General features: G+C 34.1%; 2 protein-coding genes across 5 annotated transcripts; one reads left to right on the forward strand and one right to left on the reverse strand.

Moving 5' to 3' along the window:
* The first annotated feature begins 2,847 nt into the window (after positions 1-2,847).
* Positions 2,848-10,913, forward strand: LOC147399525 (3beta,22alpha-dihydroxysteroid 3-dehydrogenase-like). 2 transcript variants are annotated; one of them, XM_086446601.1, is made up of 8 exons: positions 2,848-3,498; positions 3,673-3,822; positions 4,269-4,520; positions 8,962-9,048; positions 9,201-9,279; positions 9,676-9,782; positions 10,146-10,279; positions 10,608-10,913. In XM_086446601.1, the coding sequence occupies exons 1-8, from the start codon at positions 2,953-2,955 to the stop codon at positions 10,705-10,707; spliced, it is 1,455 nt and encodes a 484-aa protein (XP_086302727.1). In that variant the 5' UTR covers positions 2,848-2,952; the 3' UTR covers positions 10,708-10,913. The 2 variants fall into 2 exon arrangements, with proteins under 2 accessions (XP_086302727.1, XP_086302728.1); XM_086446602.1 differs by having other exon boundaries at positions 2,851-3,480; positions 10,608-10,911.
* A 2,769-nt stretch (positions 10,914-13,682) lies between these two features.
* Positions 13,683-17,105, reverse strand: LOC147399526 (high mobility group B protein 3-like). Of its 3 annotated transcripts, none has more exons than XM_086444915.1 (8): positions 16,952-17,105; positions 15,989-16,076; positions 15,766-15,891; positions 15,599-15,656; positions 15,436-15,480; positions 14,964-15,044; positions 14,711-14,803; positions 13,683-13,915 (listed from the first exon to the last, which is right to left on the reverse strand). In XM_086444915.1, the coding sequence occupies exons 2-8, from the start codon at positions 16,057-16,059 to the stop codon at positions 13,892-13,894; spliced, it is 498 nt and encodes a 165-aa protein (XP_086301041.1). In that variant the 5' UTR covers positions 16,060-16,076; positions 16,952-17,105; the 3' UTR covers positions 13,683-13,891. The 3 variants fall into 3 exon arrangements, with proteins under 3 accessions (XP_086301041.1, XP_086301040.1, XP_086301039.1); XM_086444914.1 differs by having other exon boundaries at positions 13,683-13,912; positions 15,766-15,894; positions 16,952-17,104; XM_086444913.1 differs by having other exon boundaries at positions 15,766-15,894; positions 15,989-16,078; positions 16,953-17,020.
* Between the last annotated feature and the right edge of the window lie 3,764 nt (positions 17,106-20,869).

A 20,869-nucleotide genomic window follows, 5' to 3' on the forward strand; every position in this document is an offset into this window, starting at 1 on the left:
AACTTTGGTCTCCCACTCGTTAACGAGAATCTGCAACTCATCCCTGCTTACTAGACAAAAATTCATGAACCCTATATCAACTCACGAGTCAATAAATACGAAAACCTATTTACAGCTCATGTCTTTGGTGAACCAATTGTGTTCTCAACCGAACCCGAAACGAATTGGGTTATAGTCCAAAACGAAGGAAAGTTATTGGAAACCAGCAACCATTCCTCAATCTCAAACCTTCTTGAGAAACATTCAGTTTCTCTTAGCAAGAAGGTGCATGTTGCGTTCAAGTTAGTTGAAGGCATCAAGATCTTGTATTTAGCTCCATCTATCTCTTAGCTACAGTAAAATGTTCCATAGCTACCATCGTTTTTTATCTTTAATAGGTAGAGAGAGAGAGAGAGAGAATCTCACGCCTCTCCCAATTTATGTCTCTCCAAGATATTTTAAAGTAGAGAGTCTGAGTGCTATTCGTAGGATCTGACTTTATAAAATGACAATTGGGAGTAGGCGTGGAGCCAGGATTTTCTTGTAGTGGGGGCAAAATTATGGTTAATTGTATAGTTGAAGAATTTGAAGATGAATGATTTTAGAAAGAAATTCAGAGGTTTTTAATTAAAAATTGAAAAAAGGGATATTTAGATCATTTTCAATTAGTATATGAGAAGGCCCGATCAAGAGGCAATGTCATCAACAAAAAATTGAAGAGGGGCGTGGAGAGAGATGAGGGAGTGGGAGAAGATGGGGCATATAATTAGTTGAAAATATAGGGGTGTCTCAAATTTCTATGGGGGCAATTGCCCCCACCAACTCCTTACTAACTCCACCCCTGATTGGGAGAGGATACATATCTCAAGGCCGACTGTGTTGAAATTGTTCTAACATGTGCCCCAAGAGCACATTAAACTACATTAAATACACCTTAAAAATAAGTATCTGAGGACATTTTTTTTTTTTTGAGTCGTGTTGGGGTGACACAGTATTTACTATGATTCTCACAATTCTGATGTGGACATACATAACCGTAGATGATTTTACACGTATCGCGAGGAAACACATCTATGGTTATGTGCACATCCCATGTTAGACTTGTGAGAATCGCAGTAAATATTTTTTGTCATTTTAGTATTTTCCTTATTTTTTTAGAAATAAAACAATGCCACAAGTGTATGAAAGAAATAAAAATGAAATTCAATCAAGAAAATCATATTTTCTATTTCATTACATGTGGCATTGTGTTATTGATTCATTTCCTTAACACCTATTTTTCTTAACAACAAATTTTTATTCGGAACGAATCAAGAATTGTTGTTAATAAAAAATGGTGTTAAGTTAATGAACCAATAAAACAGTCACATGAAATTCAAAAAATAAAATCGCACAAAAAATTTCTCACTACAAGCCAATCATCTTTACTATTTCACTAGATGTGGCATTGTACTATTGATTCATCGGCCTAATTATATTTTCTTAATACCAAATATTTATAAATTGAAAATGTTCTCAATACTTGTAATATCATATTATTAAATTTAGATTATATAAAATTCTTCATTAACTTCACAAGAAAAATTCTTTTTCTACACTAACATATGTTTAATATATTCTCTGAAAGAAAATGTTAGTTGGGCTCTTCATCAACACGACTATTGGAGGTGGTAAGAACTTTCAAGAGACGTACATCCATGGGAAATTCTGTATCCTTGAAAATTGATCTCTATGAAATCTATTTCTTTTTTCAAATCCTAAGGGTCATATTAATGGAAAACATCAAAACAATTCTTAGAATAAGGATGACCTAATATTAATATGGGTCTTGTTAACGTGTGCTTTATGGGCACATGTTAAAAGTGTAATAAATACACTTTGAAAATTGGAATCCAATGGTATTATTGAAAAAATTAATATTTTCAAAGTCATTTTTATCACAAAATCCAATTTTAAAAATGTATTTATTACATTTTTAATGTGTGCGCATACGGGCACACATTAACAAAATCCTATAAATATTTATCGGTACTATACAAAGTAATTTTACATGATCTTTATAAGACCACTTCAAAAATTTGGAACTGATATTGGGGTTTATTTTCGTAAGTGTTACTATTGCTACCTCAACTTTTGCTAACGTCACATCAACGGTGTGAAAGTAAATTATTTAGGAATTGGTGTTACATTATTAAAAATTGGTGTGGAAATAATATCTCTCTTCATAAATATGTTCTGACTAGTGACAGCTCATCTACCACACGTGGTACGTGGTGTCTGACCTTTCTTCGTCTATCTGTGTTCCTGTAATGGGAATCCTAAATCCTAATAATAGAGTTTTGGATTTTGGTTTTCGGACACAAGTACCCTCGTTGATTGATGATTTTATATCTGTTGCACGAATGCACGGGTGACACTAGCTTTACTGCGATTCTTACATTTCTGACGTGGAGGTGCTCACATAACCGTAGATGTGTTTCCTCGCATCTCGAGAAAATAACATCAACAATTACGTAAGACCCTACACGTCATGAGTGTAGAAAACGCAGTCAATAGAAAAATAGACTTTCAATTAACCAACATACCCCTATATTCAAGAAAGTAGACCTATGTTGTAGGGACTTGAACAAGGCTACGGATCATCTCTGAAACAGCTTTTTTTTTTGCAGTTTTTGTTTTGAAGTCAAACTCATTACTCAATCTAACATTCAAAAGTTTTCATTAATTTTGTTTTTATTTTTAAGGGGCATTTAGTGTAAATATATTTCTTCTCAAGCATTCGATTATATTAACAAAGGAACCGCAGCAGAGATAGATATACGGAATATCTTCTGACATTTATTACGCCCCACGCGTTCTTGTCTTTTTCTTTGTTGGTTCAAAAGTCATCACTGATACACTTCTCTTGCTTCCCCCCCCCCAAACTCTATTACCATTAGTGACTCTCTCTCTCTCTCTCTCTGTCTCTCCATCATGTTGTTTCTTCTCCTGATCTCTCTCATCCTTTGTTCTTCTTCTCTGTATCTCCTCTTCTTCCTTCGTTCATGTCGATTAAATCGTCGAACACTTGGTCTTCTTCCTCCAGGTAACTTTGGTTTCCCACTCATTGGCGAGACTTTGCAACTCATCTCTGCCTACAAGACAGAAAACCCTGAACCCTTTATCGACTCTCGAGTCAATAAGTATGGGAACTTGTTTACTACTCATGTCTTTGGTGAACCAACTGTGTTCTCAACGGAACCCGAAACGAATCGGTTTGTACTCCATAACGAAGGGAAGTTATTCGAAAGCAGCTATCATTCCTCGATCTCTAACCTTCTTGGGAAACATTCTCTTTCTTTGATGAAAGGAAATCTTCATAAGAGGATGCATTCACTCGCGGTGAGCTTTGCGAATTCGTCTACTATTAGAGATAATCTGTTTGTTTGCATCGATGAGCTCATCCGGTTCAACTTAGATTCCTGGACCGATCAGGTTCTTCTCCATGAAGAGGCGAAGAAGGTGCGTGTTGCGTTACAGGTTCAAGTTAGTTGAAGGCAACGAGATCTTGTATTTAGCTACATCTCTCTCTCTCTCTCTCTCTCTTACAAAAGCTATCTAGGAAGGCGTATGTTAGCAAAACAAAAAAAATTATAGTAAATCTTCCTCTCTGTCGGGCCTCTACTTTATTTATCGGTAATTTTAAAATTGCAGATAACTTTCGAATTAACAGTGAAGCAGTTGATGAGCCACGATCCAGGTCAATGGACAGATAACCTAAGAAGAGAGTACCTTCTCCTCATCGATGGTTTCTTCTCTGTTCCCTTTCCTTTCTTCTTCACTACTTATGGAAGAGCCATCAAAGTAATTATTATTATTATTATTATTTTCTTGCTTTTTAATAAAATATGGGTAGTGTTAAAGGCATCCCAATTATTAGCGAGGGTGCCCTACACCATAGCCAACTTTTTGGTGAGAAGATCATCCTCACCAAAAATAGTTCATTATGAAACTTCTAAACCCATCAAAAGTGATTTAAAAAAAAAAAAGATTTACTGTTCTTCAACTCGTTTTGATGGGGATAGAAGTTTCAGAGTAGGCTGACTTTTGTGAGGATGATCTCTTCACCAAAGAGATCATACTCACTAGAAATCGACTCATTCGCAACTTTTAACACATACAAGATAAAAACATATTGTCTATGGTATGGGGCGTCCTTGGTAAAAATTGGGATGTCTTTAACACTACCCATAGGATATTTGTTATATTTAAAATTTTGATCGATAATTCATTATTTAATATTGATGTAGGCTCGAAAAAAGATAGCTGAGACGCTGAGATCAACAGTAAGAAAGAGAAGGAAAGAATGCGAAAAAGATGATAAAATGAGACAGAAAGACATGTTGGGAGCTCTAGTGCATGACGAAGGTGGCTTATCTGACAAGCAAATTGTGGATTTCTTGCTTTCTCTTCTCGTCGCTGGACATGAAACTACATCCACAGTCATGACTCTCGCGGTCAAGTTCGTCACTGAGACTCCTCTCGCTTTGGCTCAGCTCAAGGTACATGTACCTATATACCCCCAACTCAAAATGTTTTTTTTTCTTTTACTAATGATAATATGACGTGCTAAAATATACGCGATGCTGACGTGGTAAGTGCACAACCGTAGATATTTTCCCTGTGTATCCCGAGGAAAAAGATTTAGGGTTGTGTGCAGTTATCAATCTATACAGATCGAGTATCTTAAAGCGCGTCACGTTATCATGACTTTATTATTAATTTTTTAAGAGAGATTTACCCGACGGACACAACTGTTGCATTTTTATAACAAAAACTCCGTTGAAGTTCTTACAACTAGAAGGAAACTTACTAAGAACTTTGAAAAAAAAAAAATTATAGAAACTTAATTTTTACCTATAAATTTTAATTTTAAATTCAAAAATTTGGAAGTTCAGTAATCATCCATTTTTAATACGTTCCATCAAGCTCAAAAATGATTTTTTTCCTCTACATATTTTAATTCATGTTTTTTTTTTTCTTCTTTTTAATGAAATCTAGAAGAGTGTAGTGTTGGGTTGCGAATTTGATAATCCATGCGGACCCACGAAGGTTTGTTGAATAACAAACTTGATAGAGTAAAGGAGTTTTGTAATAAAATTGCAACAGATAGGTGTCGTTAGTTTTGTTTTTTTATTTATTTATTTTTAATTGCTCTAACATGTGCCCTAAGGGCACATTAAACTGCATTAACTATACCTTGAAAATAAGCATCTGAGGATATCTTTATAAAAAATTTAAGGACATGTTTTTTTTAGGAAATTAAATTTTCAAGGTGCATTTAATGTAACATGTCCTTAGGCCCATGTTAAAATGGTGCCACAAGTGCGTGAAAGAAATAAACATGAAATTCAAACAAGAAAAATCATCTTGTCCTTGCATTCTGCTATTGATTCATCTGTTTAAAACCCATTTTTCTTAACATCAAATGTTTATTCAGAACGAACCAAGAATTGTTGTTAACAAAAAATGATGTTAAGTTAATAAACTAATAAAACAGTGTCACATGAAATTCAAAAAAGAAAATCACTTGGAAATTTTCTCACAACCCAATCATCTTTTCTATTTTGCTAGACATGACATTTATTATTGATTCATCAACTTAACACCCATTTTTCTTAATTACAAAAATTTATAAATTGAAAATGTCCTCAATAGTCGCAATATCATGTCATTAAATTTAGATTATATGAAATTCTGCATTACCTTTGCAAGAAAAATTATTTTTCCACCCTAATGTATGTCTATATATTCTTTGAAGGAAAGTGTTAGTTAGACTCTTCGTCAACACGATTGTGTGGTGCTAGGGATTTTCAAGAGAAATATATCCTTGGGGAAATGTGTATCCTTAAGAATTAATCTTTATTAAATCTATTTTTTTCTTCAAATCCTAAGGGTCATATTGATGGAAAACATTTACAATCCTTAGAATAAGGATAACATAATATTTATAGAGTCTGACTAATCTTACTATCATAGTGAGGAACAAAGTCTTATTAAGCCTCATCCACCATAAAAATGGTCTCGAGATGCGCAAAACAACTCTTCTAGATTCTTAATAATTCTCGAGGTCTTTTTGATTGTGGATGAGGCCTATAAACGCCTTTTTCCTCATTAACATAATAGGGAAAAGGTTTCTCATATTAATATTATGAGTCGTGATGAATGCACGCGATTTTTGGTATGCGACTGACGTGGCAAGGGCACAAATCCATAGATCTCTTTCTTTGGGATACACAGGTGCAAATCCCCATAAAAGGTGTGCAGTTATGTATCTTGAGGAAAAGATATATGGTTTCGTGTCCATTCCATGTCAGTTGAGTATTGATCGGTGAAGAGTTTCTAATTAGAAAATCATTATTCTTAGAGAGATTTTCTGGGCAGACCTATTTATTGCTATTTTATTACAAATACTCCCTTACTTTATCAAGTTCGTTACGAAGCAAATCTTTACTTTATGAATCAAGCTAGCATGACTAGCTTAGTAAAATTTCAAATCTTACGGAAGGTCTTTAAGCTTAGTGGATTATCAAATTGGAAATCCAACACACATAATTCTACATTTCATGAAAAAAAATCGAAACAATTCATTTTAAAGCTTCATCAAGGTATTTAAAATGGATGCTTACCAAATTCTCAAATTTATATCTAAATTTTAATGGTGTTCAAAGTTTTTAGAATTCTGACATTTATAACTTTGTGGCATCACATCATGTTTTTGGATGCTACAAATTGATGGGGTTAAGATCCACTCCAAGGCATGTTGAGTAGCAAATTAACACATCAAATTTAATTTTATGACGTATATCTCCATTTAGAGGTTTGCTGGGTAACAAACTTGACAAAGTAAGGTTTGCTAGGTAATGAACATCATAAAGTAAGGTTCCTTTGGAGTTGTCGAAACTCCATGAGAGTTTTTTCAAAATAAAAATGCAATAGTTATTCTGTCGAATGAATCTCTCTTATTCTTATTCTAATATGAGTTGTGATAATATAACTCGTCAGGTGGCCTTCTCAATTGACTCTCTGACATGACAAGTTCGAGAATCAGAGATGTGTACGTCTTAGGATACACGATTGCATTTTCTCATAAAAATATTTATCTTTGTGAGAATCATGTATCTCGAGGTGTACAAAATTATAATTCTTGAACTTGTCCATGCTAGGGAATCGATTGAGTATATCACTTGACAAATCATATTATCACGACTCTTTTAATATTATTGCAAAGATGGGTAATAGTATGACTCCCTCACATGACATACTCAATCGACTCCCGTGACCCGGGAAAGTCAAGTTATCACGACTTTAGTACAAAAGAATTGTGATAATATGACGCTACCTTTTGACAAACACCTCCCATTACCATTACAAAACTGTAGATCATTTGCCTTGAAATACACGATAAAAAGATTCATGCATCTGTCTAATCCCAAAACAAATGTTCTTCAACTCTGTGATTGGGGCGTTTGTCAGAAGAGGGTGTCATACATTCACGAGTCATTGTAAAAGTGTTGTCACCGTACTACACAACGTAATTTCACATGATCTTTGTAGGACCCACCTTAAAAATTTGGACCCTTCCTGGGAAAAGTTGTCGATTTGAATTTGCAATTCTTTGAATAAGTTATACCCTCGTTGGTTGATGGTTTTATTTTATATCTGTTGTGGTAGAAAAGTAGACTTTCAAGTGGCCATCTAGGCTAGGGATCTTCTCTGGAAAAGCTTTTTCGCAGGTTTTTGCAATTTTCGTCAATAAAGTCGAACTGATTACCTCAGGTCTAACATTCAAAAGTGACACTGCGCCAGTTGACCCATCCTTCACTGTACAAAGACTAAGATCCAGAAAAAATTAAAAAGAATAAAGAAAATCTCATTTCAATAGAGATGATAACTTGGTTGTTGGAATTATTTATTTTCACTCCTCTCCAGCAATAAATCCTTCCAACTCCTCCCCGTGTTTCCTTCTTTGGCAGACTGAATATAGACTTTGCTGCTATAAAAAAGGAAGCTGCACTAAATTAATGAACCAATATGATGATGGCATACAGAGAAAACTGTTGGGACTTGGGATAAGTCAAAATTTGTTATTTAGGAAAAATTATGGTAATTAAGATGACGATGAATAATATTATAATGTAGTGTTAAGTCGAGTCTTGATAAGTTCTTCAGGAAGGGTAGGCCAAGTTTTCTAAATCCCACTAAGTAATGAATTCTTTGGGGCTAACCTTAGGGTCCAATTGACCCTCAACTCAGCCAGTTACATGTAGGACTTTCGAAAGGGTGGGTGGTGCGTGGGGTGGGGATACCCATGATAAGGGGAAAAAAATGTATACAAAGAATATAATAGAAAAAAAAAATCCAAATACTTAATCAACTAATAAAGTTTACTTGCAATTTTCTCTCCGTCTTAAGTGATTGCTAACTTTTACAAGACACATGGTATGATGCTATTGATTCATCACCTTGTCAAATTACTTTGTTGACGACCATTATCGAACAAATGTTTAGGATAAGAGAAAAAAACACCTAGAGATCAGTATTGATATTCTCGAGAGTTTCTCTTTCTTGTATAGATACATTTTTCTTGGGAATTGTACTAGTATTCCAACCACTAGTATTTTCTTTTTGTTAACAACAAATTTTTATTCATGGTGTTTGAATTTTATTTTTTCTTTGTACACATGGTATTATACCATTGATTTGTCAAACTTAGCATAATTTTTCATAAACGTGCAATCGATTTGGATTTTATACACTAATATTAGAGTTCCCATGGGGGATAAAATTAATTAATTTTCTATAAAAATGATCCTTAGATACAGTTGTGGTGAATCTTGATCTTATAAGATTTTGTTATGTTGAATCACACCTATACTACCAAGTATTAAATCCTGGTTTTGATTCCACCTGTGGACACCCTTTAATCCTTTATGGTTGCAGGAAGAGCATGATGAAATCAGAAGGAAGAACCACAACTCCGAGGCCTTGCAGTGGAGCGATTACAAATCCATGGCTTTCACGCAATGTGTAAGCTTTCTATTAATAACCATTTATTATTTGTAGATTAATTAACAGCTCCACTATTTAATTTAATTGGTAGTGTGCCTACGAACTAAAGTACTATAATTTTGCAAGCACTCCAATAATTACCTTGGGATTTTAATTAATTGGTTCTTCAGATAATTAACGAGACTTTACGAGTAGCTAACATTATAAGTGGAGTTTTTAGGCGAGCAACAACTGACGTCAATATCAAAGGTTAGTAACAACATCTTATGTTTAATCGTTCAATCAAACTATGTAGGAATATTTACAAAAACATGATCAACTTTTGACGAATTTACGATTTTGACTCACTATTCATTTTAATTACCAAAATGTAAGGAATACGGGGGTTTTAAGTGACTATTTCGCAGGTTTCACTATTTTTATCGAGATAGTCACTTTAAACTTGTGAAATTGTCACTTTAAAACCTTTGTATTCGTTACTGTTCACGTTTTGATAATTAAAATGAACAGTGAGCCGGAATCATAAATTCGTCAAATTCAACTCACGAAATGTTAATTTACCCAACTATCTATCTATTTCATATTGTTCATTTTTTTTTTTTTTTTTTTTTACTTTGGATAATTTGATTCCATTTATATAAGCAGGGTTCACTATTCCGAAGGGATGGAAGGTCTTCACCTCTTTTAGGGCTGTTCATCTTGACGAACACAACTATAAAGAAGCTCGCACCTTTAATCCCTGGAGATGGCAGGTCTCTCTTTCTCGATCTTAATTCATTTTTTCTTCACCTTAATTAACTCAGTAAAAAACAAGTTTTTGAAAATCAGAAGAGAAATAAAATACTGAAAAGAGTGTTATCATAGCTCTCAAACGCGGTCAAACGGAGATTTGTTGTTTTGAAATTTAAGTGCTAAGCTGATGAACCAATTTCATGACGCCATATGTGTATTGAAATAACAAGTAAATAACTTGCTCCAAAATTTTCTATCCACTAACCAATCACTCTTATTTTTTCTAATACACTCGACTTAACTTAGCACATAAATTTCAAAATAGCAAATGAAATTATTGTCTCTCACCTGCATTAATTACCATAATGTTGATGATCCATCAGAATAATTCAGCCTCATCGTCGAGCCATGGCAATATGTTCACACCATTCGGAGGGGGCCCACGTCTCTGCCCAGGATACGAGCTTGCTAGAGTCGAAATTTCTGTCTTTCTTCACCACTTCATCACCAATTTCAGGTATTATCATGTTAAAATCATTTTCTAATCTCAAAGTACACCTACGGCTGAGATAGGATGAAAATCACTGATTTCAAAGTGATTTGATTTTTTTGGCAATCCCTAGGAATATTCTCCCATCTCCGTGGTACATTATTTGTAAAATGGGGGTTGATATTGATATTGATGTGTTCCTATTTAATTTATAATCCATATATGAAAATGTCGAGAAAAAGAAATCGAATTTTCCAGATATGTACTTATGTCGTGCCGACAATTTTTTTTTGAAAAATTAAATTATTAAAAGGAAAAAAAAAAAGAAGCTGATGTTTTTATTTTTATTTGACAGTTGGACTGCAGAGGAAGACAAGCTGGTTTTCTTCCCCACCACAAGGACACTCAAGCGATACCCCATCCACGTGTATCGCCGAAAAAAGCTCGAGGTCTGAACTTTGTATTACTAGTGCAAACTAGCAGTGTAAAAGATCGAGGGTGTAATTAGGTTTAAAAAAAGATGTAGGGAGGAGTAGTTAATAAAATAAGTATTAAAGCCATATATATTCAACTATCATGTTATATTAATTCGAGATTTTACAGAATTTCGATTTGATCAATCACAATCACAGGACTTCACATGTATTAAAGACTTTCTTAGCATGGGTATTTTTGTAAATTAAAGATTAGTCCCTCTCCCCACCCATCTCATTCCTTGCCCCTTATCCCCCCATGCCTTTATGGAAGTGAAGTCGCAGAAGGAAACATCATAAGCTATAGACCCAGCTAAGGCAACCCACTCTTAGTTGAGCAGGCAGAATAGGGAGCAAACGGAGGCTGAAAAGCCGTAACTTGCAAATAAAGGATTTGTTTTCGTAATCAACAACCCTATTAAAGTAAGGGGCTTCAAAGCCTACGCCTGTAATTTTTCAACTTGTTTTTGTGGTCTGTGGAGTGGATGATCTATGAAAAACACTCGACATTTTACAATTGGTCAATTCAAATTATGTGAAATCTTAATTTGACCGATTACAATATATCACATGTATTGAAAATTTCCTTAACCTGGTCTTGAAAGCATACGGTATTATGTAATTGGTAAATTCGAATTATGTGAAATAGTCAATTATTGTTATAAATAAATTCAAAGTCAATTTGACCATATTGACCTTGAATCATTCATTGGATTGTTCTCCCAATTTGGTTGGATCATGAAGTTAGTCTGAATTTCAGATTCTTAGATAAGGATGACAATCGTGTGTAATTCAAAAAAAAAAAAAAAAAGGATGGGGGGGGGGAAGATATGTCGGTTAAAAGGCAGAGCTGATGATGTTTTAGGGATGCTGACAAAAAGCACCGTTCCATGTTTAGACCCTTACATCAGAGAAAACGACATGGTTGTGGTGGGACAAGAGGTCTGATGCACACGAGTGCTGTTGTCTTTGGTACATGTATCACTTGATGTCTGTTCCATCCTACGTGCGTCTGGTAAGAAATGATGGTGTAATTCAGCGGGAGCACGTTCACTCACATGCATTGCTTTCGGTTGCTTGAGTCTTTGGTTGTTTGCAACTTCTTTCTAAGTAGTTCCCAACTTTTTAACAGTAATTTAAAAAATTATTTGGTAAACTTTTCTTTTCTAAATGATTACTTGTTATTGGCGAATTCACTTCTTTTTATTTATTTATCGTCGAGTTCTCCACTTTTATTTATTGTTGAACTAAACACTTTTTATTTATTTACTGTCAAGTTCACAATTTTTATTAACTCACCACTATTTATGTAGAATCATTTTTTTTTTTCTGATCAGATCTCACATTTGGTTTGGATTATATTCATGAATTAGTAAACTTGTAAGATAACATGGCAAATTCACATCTAACCCTCACCTCCCCACGAGTGATTTTGGTGTGGAAATTCCTAAAATCACTTTTACAGACTAGCATAGCCACTCATCTGATTGTTGGCTGAAGCTTTTCAACGCCTTGTCCTTACTCCAAAATTATTTGTTTGGACAACTTATCCATCAAAAACTTATCACTTACAGGATAGTATGGCCACTCATCTTATTGTTAGCTGAAGCTTTTTGACGTTATGGCTCCAAAATTATTGTTTTGGACAACGTATCCATCCAAAACTAATTCATTTAGTGGGGGAATGGGTGTAGCTACACCCACCAAAACGATAGGAAAAGTAAATAATGGGTTTCCCTTTTCCTTCAAATCTCTCTCAACCAAAAACTAAAGGAATTTGCTAAACATCTCCTATTTTACACACAAGACCCATATTTCAAATCCTCCATAATCTCAATACCAACCCTACTAATTTCTTGCGTGTATACATATATTTAATAGTGGAAAACATATTAAAGAAAAAAACAAAACAGAGTACAAAACAACGAGACCGAGATAGCCCCCAAAGCATAGCAAAGAAAAACCAAAGCAAGCAATCAAAGAACGCTAAGAGTTGCACAAAAACTCTCATCTGAATACAAAAACTTTGAAAGAAACTCTAAAAAAATCCTTGTTCAATTTTGACCAAAAGAAAAGTAAACCCAAAATCTCCAAATACACTGCATGAAATGTGTTTTCCTTGCCCTGAAACACCCTATTGTTGCTCTCTCTCTCCAAAGACCCATTTTCTTGTGTGTATATACTTGGATGAGTTCTTCGTCAAAGAACCTAGAGATTAAAACTGGAAAGGATTTATCTAGTAGTAAGAGAGAACCCTTTCCAAGGTTGTGGGTTTTCTTATTAGCATTTGCCAAAACAGACCCGTTAATCAGTAAACTACGATCGTAGTTTCAAATCTTTTCCTCAAAACCTTAAATCACCTACATCAGCCTTCTCAAGCACTAAAAAACTACCAAACTTGTCATGCTATATAATTCCTATTTGGATCAATCCTAGATTTCCCTGAATATCCTTATTTCTAATGTCTTCTCCTGACTTATAGCTAGATATCCCTTGATACAACAAGGAAAAATCATTTACACTTAAGAACCGTACCTAACTGGGATACAGCACCTTATTTGAAGCATCATTATAGCTTTCCACCAACTCATTGAACATCATCATCTCAGCCATACTCTTTTTAGGCAATTGTTCAAAATTCAGCTCTATGAAGCATAGTATCCTACTCACTTGAAGACTACAAATCCATAAACCATGTTACAAGTGTTAACGTCTACCTTCCAATCACGGCAGAAGCATCCAAAGAAAAGAAATACAGAGGGAAAAAAGGCTTAAAAGGGAAATCAAAAGCAACTAACTGTTGATAGAAGCATCTCTTTAGGAAAAGATAGTATCTCCTTTAAAGAAAAGCAATATGCTCAAGTTATCACAAATGAAATCAGCTTAAGCAATTATAAACTAATAGAAGAAAAGAAACAGAACAATATTCTTAAAGCTCGTGTAAAGGCTAAGATGCGTATTGTGAACATGCTATATTCATTCATTAAGGAAGTAAAATATGTCAAGTAAATACACAACAACTAAGATGGAAATGTTACAGCGGTTTCAGCTGCATTTGTTCCATTTGAAAAGTAAACCACATATTACATTAGGTGTGATCATCCAAAATCCAGGATCGATGTCCTGGATCAACTATAACATGCCCAAGTGACAAGAAATGCTAATTTTAATCCTCGTCGTCGCCCTCCTCCTATAGATACCAAAGTCATGTATTTGTTAGTAGTCAACTACCGAGGTCATAAAAATAAGAAGAGACGAGGTTGGCACGAATTGATAAGAAACAAGAGCACACAGGTATCCCAAATAAACTCAGTGGTAATTTTATATATAACTGAGGATGTAAGATACCAGCTTTATGAAAACTTAAAGAAAACAATCCAAGATGGATATTTTAAATAACAAAAAAGTATTTTTTTTTTTTTCTTTTGGTTTTCTATGAATGTCCCTGGTACACATCTTTAGGAACTATCATACCCTTGATACTATACTAAAACGTCAATTGTTTTATACTCAACCAACAGCAACAAAAGCATGATGCTGACAAGAAACATGAGCAATTTCTTAGGGTCGATAAATATACAAGGAAATTTCGGAAGTAAAAAAAAAAAACAATAAAACGAAGGGAACCATATGCTTGGGCACACAAAATCCAGGACCAACTGCAATGGGGTCAAATGTTCCAAAGCAGGAACATGTCTAGTTGAAGTTACTCCAGCATTGTTCTATGTTAAATGAACATTTGCCCATTAGTTAAGTGTGATTTAAGGAAAATGAAAACTGGAGTCAAGATTATGACTGAACAATTCCCTAATGCCACTGAATACTAAAAATAATTGAACAGGCAAAAATAATTGATCCAAATTATACTGATGGATTTGTAATGTTTGCTTTTGCTATGCTTCCATGTTCATGCACATGCAGGAATGTGAATGTGACTGTCATGCTAGATGTAAAAAAGCAATAATGAGAGCCTAGGAAGCTTTACCTCCTCACTTTCCTCATCCTCCTCATCATCATTAATCTCAGAATTTGACTTGTCAGACTCCGCATCACCATCATCATTATTGGCCATACTTTCCTGTTTAGTAAAACAAAGATCAGTCAAGAGGGTTACATTATTAATTAATACCACACATGATCACAACTTTCCATTGTTATGAGATACACCAGTAATGATATGTTCTATCTCATTCAATTTTATACAAAGCATGTCATTCTCTAGGTAAATGCATTCTCACCTGTTTCTTGTTGTAGGCTGCCATAACCTTTCCATACTCGGTCTTCCTTTTCGCAGCTTTGGCTTCATATGGGGCTTTCTCCTGTCAATCCCGGCCAAGTAGAGGACTCATGTTATCAAAGTAAAGCATGATTATCCTTCACATACCATAAGGGGCAGAAGTGGGTAGACCTCATAGGCATACATATAAATCAAACTTTGATTGCTCCATAAGCCAAATCAAGTTAGATTCCTAATGCAACAATGGGTCAGAATTCTAATAGTGGCTGGAATGGGCCCATAACCCTAAAATTAGAGTTAGTGATTAGGATTTTCTTTTAATTCATTTACGTAGTAAATAAGAACATGTCGACTCTAGGAGTGTTTAATTTTAGTTAGATTAGATTATATAAAAACAAATTTAATTCAATCAATTTCACAGTGACTTCGCAAACAAAAAAGATCCATTTGTCAGCACTCATTTGAATACTTACAGCATTAGACAACGATTTCCATTTCTCTCCTCCAGCTTTCCCAACCTTTAGTTTGCAACACCAAATGACCAAATCAATTACTTACTCCAGAAAGAATGAATTATCAACTTCAATCACAATCAAGCTTTCAAATTAAATAAACCAAAAATGTAAAACTTCTTACAGCTGAGACAGCCTTCACATTGGGATGCTCTAGTTTGTAAGTCTTCCTGAACTCTTCTCTGTAACATTTTATAGGACAAGAATGAAGTCAATCCTCCAAACAAGAATACAACATTGTGATAAACAGATTCTCATGTATGATAAATCAATAAAAAGGGGGATACTTACAAGAACACGAAAAACGCACTAGGAGGCCTCTTTGGTTTGTTTGGGTCTTTCTTAGCCGATTTGGCCTTCTTGACTGGTTTTTTGCTGCTTTTATCCACTTTAATAGCAGCCTTTCGCTTCCCGACTCTTCTGAGAAGAAGAAATATACATAATTGAATAACCATAACATAGTTATCTGAAACACAAATGAAGATGTAATAGTTATAAAGGAACGTAAACAAACTTGTCCTCGACAGGCTTCAATGCTTCCTTTGTGTCCTTCCTTGCTGTCCCCTTCCCCTTGGCAGCCTTCATCGTTAGGAGAAAAAACCCTGAAATGAAAATAATACACGAATCAAATATACAAAAACAAAGACTTTCTGAATTTAATTTGCAACAATAAAGTATGGGTGCGAGAATCGCTTGTGCAGAGCTATTTTCCCTGAACTTAGAAGACCATTAATCCCAATAATAATATTGTTTTTTTCAATTTTGGTGGGTAAGATGGACCTGAACCCAATAACAATATCCCTTCACTCCCCCCCACCCCCACAAACCACACACACAAAGAAATATTAAAAAATTCCACTAGAAATCTGTAAAAATTTAAAACCGTACGAAGTTCTTTAAAAAAATATATATCTTTTTGATGAGTAAAAAACCTTACAAAAAAGAAAAAACAAATCACATATGAAGAGCAGGAAAATAACGAAGTTTATGGGAAGAATAACAACATCGCACAAGATTAAAAGGGAAAAAACAGAGATAAAAACCAACTAACCTGAATTGAAGAACAAGATCTCTAGAAACTACTTTGAAAAAAGTTACAGAAATTTTCCAAAAGAGAGAAATAGAGATGAAAAGACACAAATACAAAACGAAAACGAAGAAAGTTTTGGAGAAAATCAAAGAAAAACAAGCCAAAAGAGTATCCACAGCTTCACGACAAGAAATTCTTCAGAGAAATTGAAAAAACAGCTGTGTTGCTCTCATCACTATGCGGCCAACTCCTAGGTCTACACCGTTGATTGATCATCAGGATTCACATCAAACAAATCCCGATGAACATAATTGTCTGAACTCTTGGGAAAATAACTTCCTCAATTAAAAACTAGATATAAATTCATTAGGGAAAAAAAAAAAAAAACGAAGATCAGATCTACAAAAGAACTAAATATTACAGAGAAACAAAGATTAAAAATGATACCTTTGAAGGAGGGAAGCCAAGGCCAGTCCCTCTACGAAAGAAAGCAGAACGAAAAGGAGTAGTAAAGAAGGCAATAGAAACAAAGCAGAACAATAGAGAGAGATTATGGGGACAGGCACAACCGGTTGAACCGCTGATATTTACTGCTATACGACTGACAGCTCAGCATCTGACTATGTTGGTACCGGTTTCTACCGGTATGTGCTCAACCATCTAAAGCATTACTACGCTACGTAGGTCCTATGGTCGATTTGCAAGAAGATATTTTTTTAAAGCTTTAAATGAGTTATCGACAACTTTTAATGGATAATTAAAGAAAAATTATACAACGTTTACTTACAACACACCATCCTTTTGGAATTAAACGCCTGTTTGCCTAAAGATTGGTGTCTTCTTAGTAAAAGTTGTTGTGTTAATAGAGATTCATTAATTAAATTATCTAACATATATATATATATATATATATATATATATATATATATATATTCTAAAAAATGACTTATGAAAAAAAAAACACCTGATCCCTGTAAAAGGAAAATTTGTAAGACATCTGGACTCTACATGTGTCCAAATGTTAGGAGATCAGAACTAATTGATTTTCTCTTAAGTGATACCTAGGATGTCCAATTTGTCTGAAGGATAGAGTTCGAATGTAAATCGAGTAGGATAGACTTCTGAGTTGTCTTTGAATCAACTCAGATCCCTTGATTTTTTGAAAGATCTCATGAATCAAGGGAGGAGATAATTGAGTTTGAGAGAATCTTTCCCTTCTCAGTATCCTCTCCTAAAGATAAAGAATCCTTGCTAGATATCCCCGAAGATCAGGGATCTCAAGGAAATTTTTATTCAAAGATATTTCTTAGAAAAAACTATAAATAGAATAGGAGACTTAAAAGGGAGGGGTTCAAAAAAATCAGAAGGTCCATTACTGATTAACTAAAGAGTTGACTTTATCATCAAAGAGTTTTTTAAAAGTACCACACTGGTATCACCATCACTGATCGGAGAGAGCAAGGAACACGAGACGATTAGAGAGAACTGAGTTGTAAGTGGTATCACAAAATCGCCTCTACAATCCTAACCCTTTAAATGCAAAATGCAAAATCCAATGGTTGAAATTTATCCTTGGGATAAGTATCTCTGAGACTTGTGCTATCAAGATACTCATAAATCTCAACCATTAGATTTATGTTTAAAGGGTTGGGATCATGTTTTTTTCACGAGTCAATCTTAGGAGTCAACGGACCCCAACCCATGATATATTTATGTAAAATTTATTCATTTATTTTACCAATAAACATGTTTTTAATGAGTTCAGGGATTTGAATATAAGTTTATGGTATCATCACCCAAAGATTTTACCAACTAAGTTAGGAAAATTGACAGAATTTTCAATTTTCATCTGAGAATTTATATTTTTCATTGTTTAATTGATTTTTTTTTCACGGAAAATGAATTTTTACCCTCATCCAAAAATTTAATTAAGGACGGATTTCAATTATCTACTTAATCCCATGAAAAATTAAATCCAATCATAAAAATTTCAATCTCCTCTTTCTCTCTCTCTCTCTCTCTCTCAATTCTTCTTCTTCACTCTCTCATAGTCTTATCCTTCTTCTTTGATTCATTCTTCCCTAACATGAAATCAAAAAGTGGAATTCATTTTTTTTTTCAACAATAAATTTCTCATGGATAGGACTTATTTAAATTACTAAGTCATGTGAAATCCCCCCAAAAAAACTCCCCAAATAATTATGACAATAAGATTCTTAAATAAAAAATGCAAAAGAATCCTAATCTGAAATAAAACAAAAATAGATCAATTAAGTCATAAAATTTACTTTCTAGGATGTATAAATGCATAGATGATTTTGTAGAACAGATGTTCAATGAGTTGAGGAAGCTTGTTGTATTACTTAACTAATTCTTATTCGAGGGACTAATCTTGACTTAAGCATCGTAAATGAAATTAACAAATATTTCGCTGATAATACGGATCAAGGCGATTAGGTGAATGAGAAGGATGAGACTTTGACAAATTAAAAAATTTCTAGAAAAATCCATAGGGCCTTTCAGCACTAACTGATTAAAAATCAAATAGAGCCTAAATTGAAAGCAACTTTTCACCTGTTTTGTTGCCTTCATAGTATTTAAGACAATTCTTAATGTCCGAGTCATGTGTTATGGTCCATGCTTGACAATCTCTAATTGGGCGAAGAATTACAAGATATGGATAATGTGGATGTGTTTGTGGTTTATAAAGGTGAGGAAATTGTGGTTCAAGCAACTTGTTGACATGCAAGCTGTAAATGTACGATTGTGGGGGGCATGGGATTATTTAAACATGTTTAACTTAAAAAAGCATCATCACTCCACTACTTGGAGAATTATTTAGTCCAATCTCAACATATGTTACTTTACATAAGTTTATTTGTTTTGCAGGGCCGTAGGGTGCTTTCAAAGGTGGTTTTCTTGGTTTGGACAACGGTGCAAGAAGGATTTTAATGCTTAATCAGTTGAGAAGAAGGGGCTTTTGTGGCCCGAACTACTGTTGTATGTGTTTGCTTGGAGAGGAGACAACTAATCATCTTCTTATGCATTGCTCTACGAGTCCGACTTTGAAGCAAGTAACCCGCTTCAAAATTTGAAAGAGCCCTCCTCTTTATAAGACACGTGGTGTTTTGAATTTATTGCACGTCTCTATATTTCATTTAAATTTTGAAATACCTCCTTGGAAATGTCACGTGTAATCCAATGGAAAGAGTTCCTTCAAAATTTTGAAACGAGCTATCTCCTTCAAAGTTTTTTCCTTGCTCTATGGCGAAGGAGGTGTGGGATCAATTTTTCTCTTTGTTTGAAATGGAGAGCTGCTTACTAGGTACAATTAGGACGGTTTTTGAGGAATGGTTGCATATGGGAGCGAACTTCCAATTTTTTTTTTAAAGTGACTATTTGTGGAGTTTAACTCTGTTTGTAATTACATAGGATTTGGAAGGAAAGAAATGCTAAATCTTTCGAAGGGAAGGGCCAATCCAATTATGGGATTTTTTTTGTCGATTTTGGGACTTTTGTTTTATTGATTTAAGATCTTCAAGGAATTCATAGGGGTGTTCTTTGAAGATTTCTTAATTTGTTGGAATTATCTTTATAATTTAGCAGACCTTTTTTGCTATTTATTTACTTATTTTGTACATCTGGTCCACCTACTTTGGTTTTCTTTATCTATCAAAAAAAAAAAAAAAAGTTGTTTCGTTATATTACCATAGATAGGGAATAAAAAGATAATAGGATTTTTGGGGATTGCAATGGTTGTTGGCCCTCATGTGCATCATGGAAATTGACATGGTGATCCATTATTTATTGACAAAAATGCATAGTTCAATTATTTTAACTCTTTTATATATTTTAATTAATTTCTTTAATTAGTTCGATCATTGGATTCCCCAAAACATTATTTTGAATGATGAACCCAATCATGCCATAGTTGTCTTCTTTTTCTTTTCTTTTTTACTTTCTAATTTTTATTAGTAAACTACACTTGAACCCATGACCTCATATTTGCTTTGCAATGTGTCAAACCAACCGAGCTATGGCTCTAAACCCAGTTTTCTTCTATTATTTAAGCTGTGGTTGGAAATACCTATTGGGTTTGTACCTCTTTATTGGCTATTTTTTTTAACCTATAGATCTCTTGATTGGAAATCAAAATTGTGCCATGTGGCACAATCTGGTGAAACATCTGTTGGGTGTATGTTTGTTAAAAGGATCAAGATTAATCAAAAACTTCTAATATTTAATTATTTATTCCTCTTTATTTTCTTAATATTTTGTTTGGGTTGAGAGAGGTAGAGAGAAGAAAGGATCATAACCTTTCATTTGTGATGAGATACACTGACAATAATACAGTGTATCTCATGC

The sequence above is a fragment of the Akebia trifoliata genome, chromosome 6 (genome assembly GCF_017979445.1).
Source record: "Akebia trifoliata isolate Shusen 1 chromosome 6, ASM1797944v1, whole genome shotgun sequence".
In the NCBI taxonomy this organism is placed as follows: Eukaryota; Viridiplantae; Streptophyta; class Magnoliopsida; order Ranunculales; family Lardizabalaceae; genus Akebia; species Akebia trifoliata.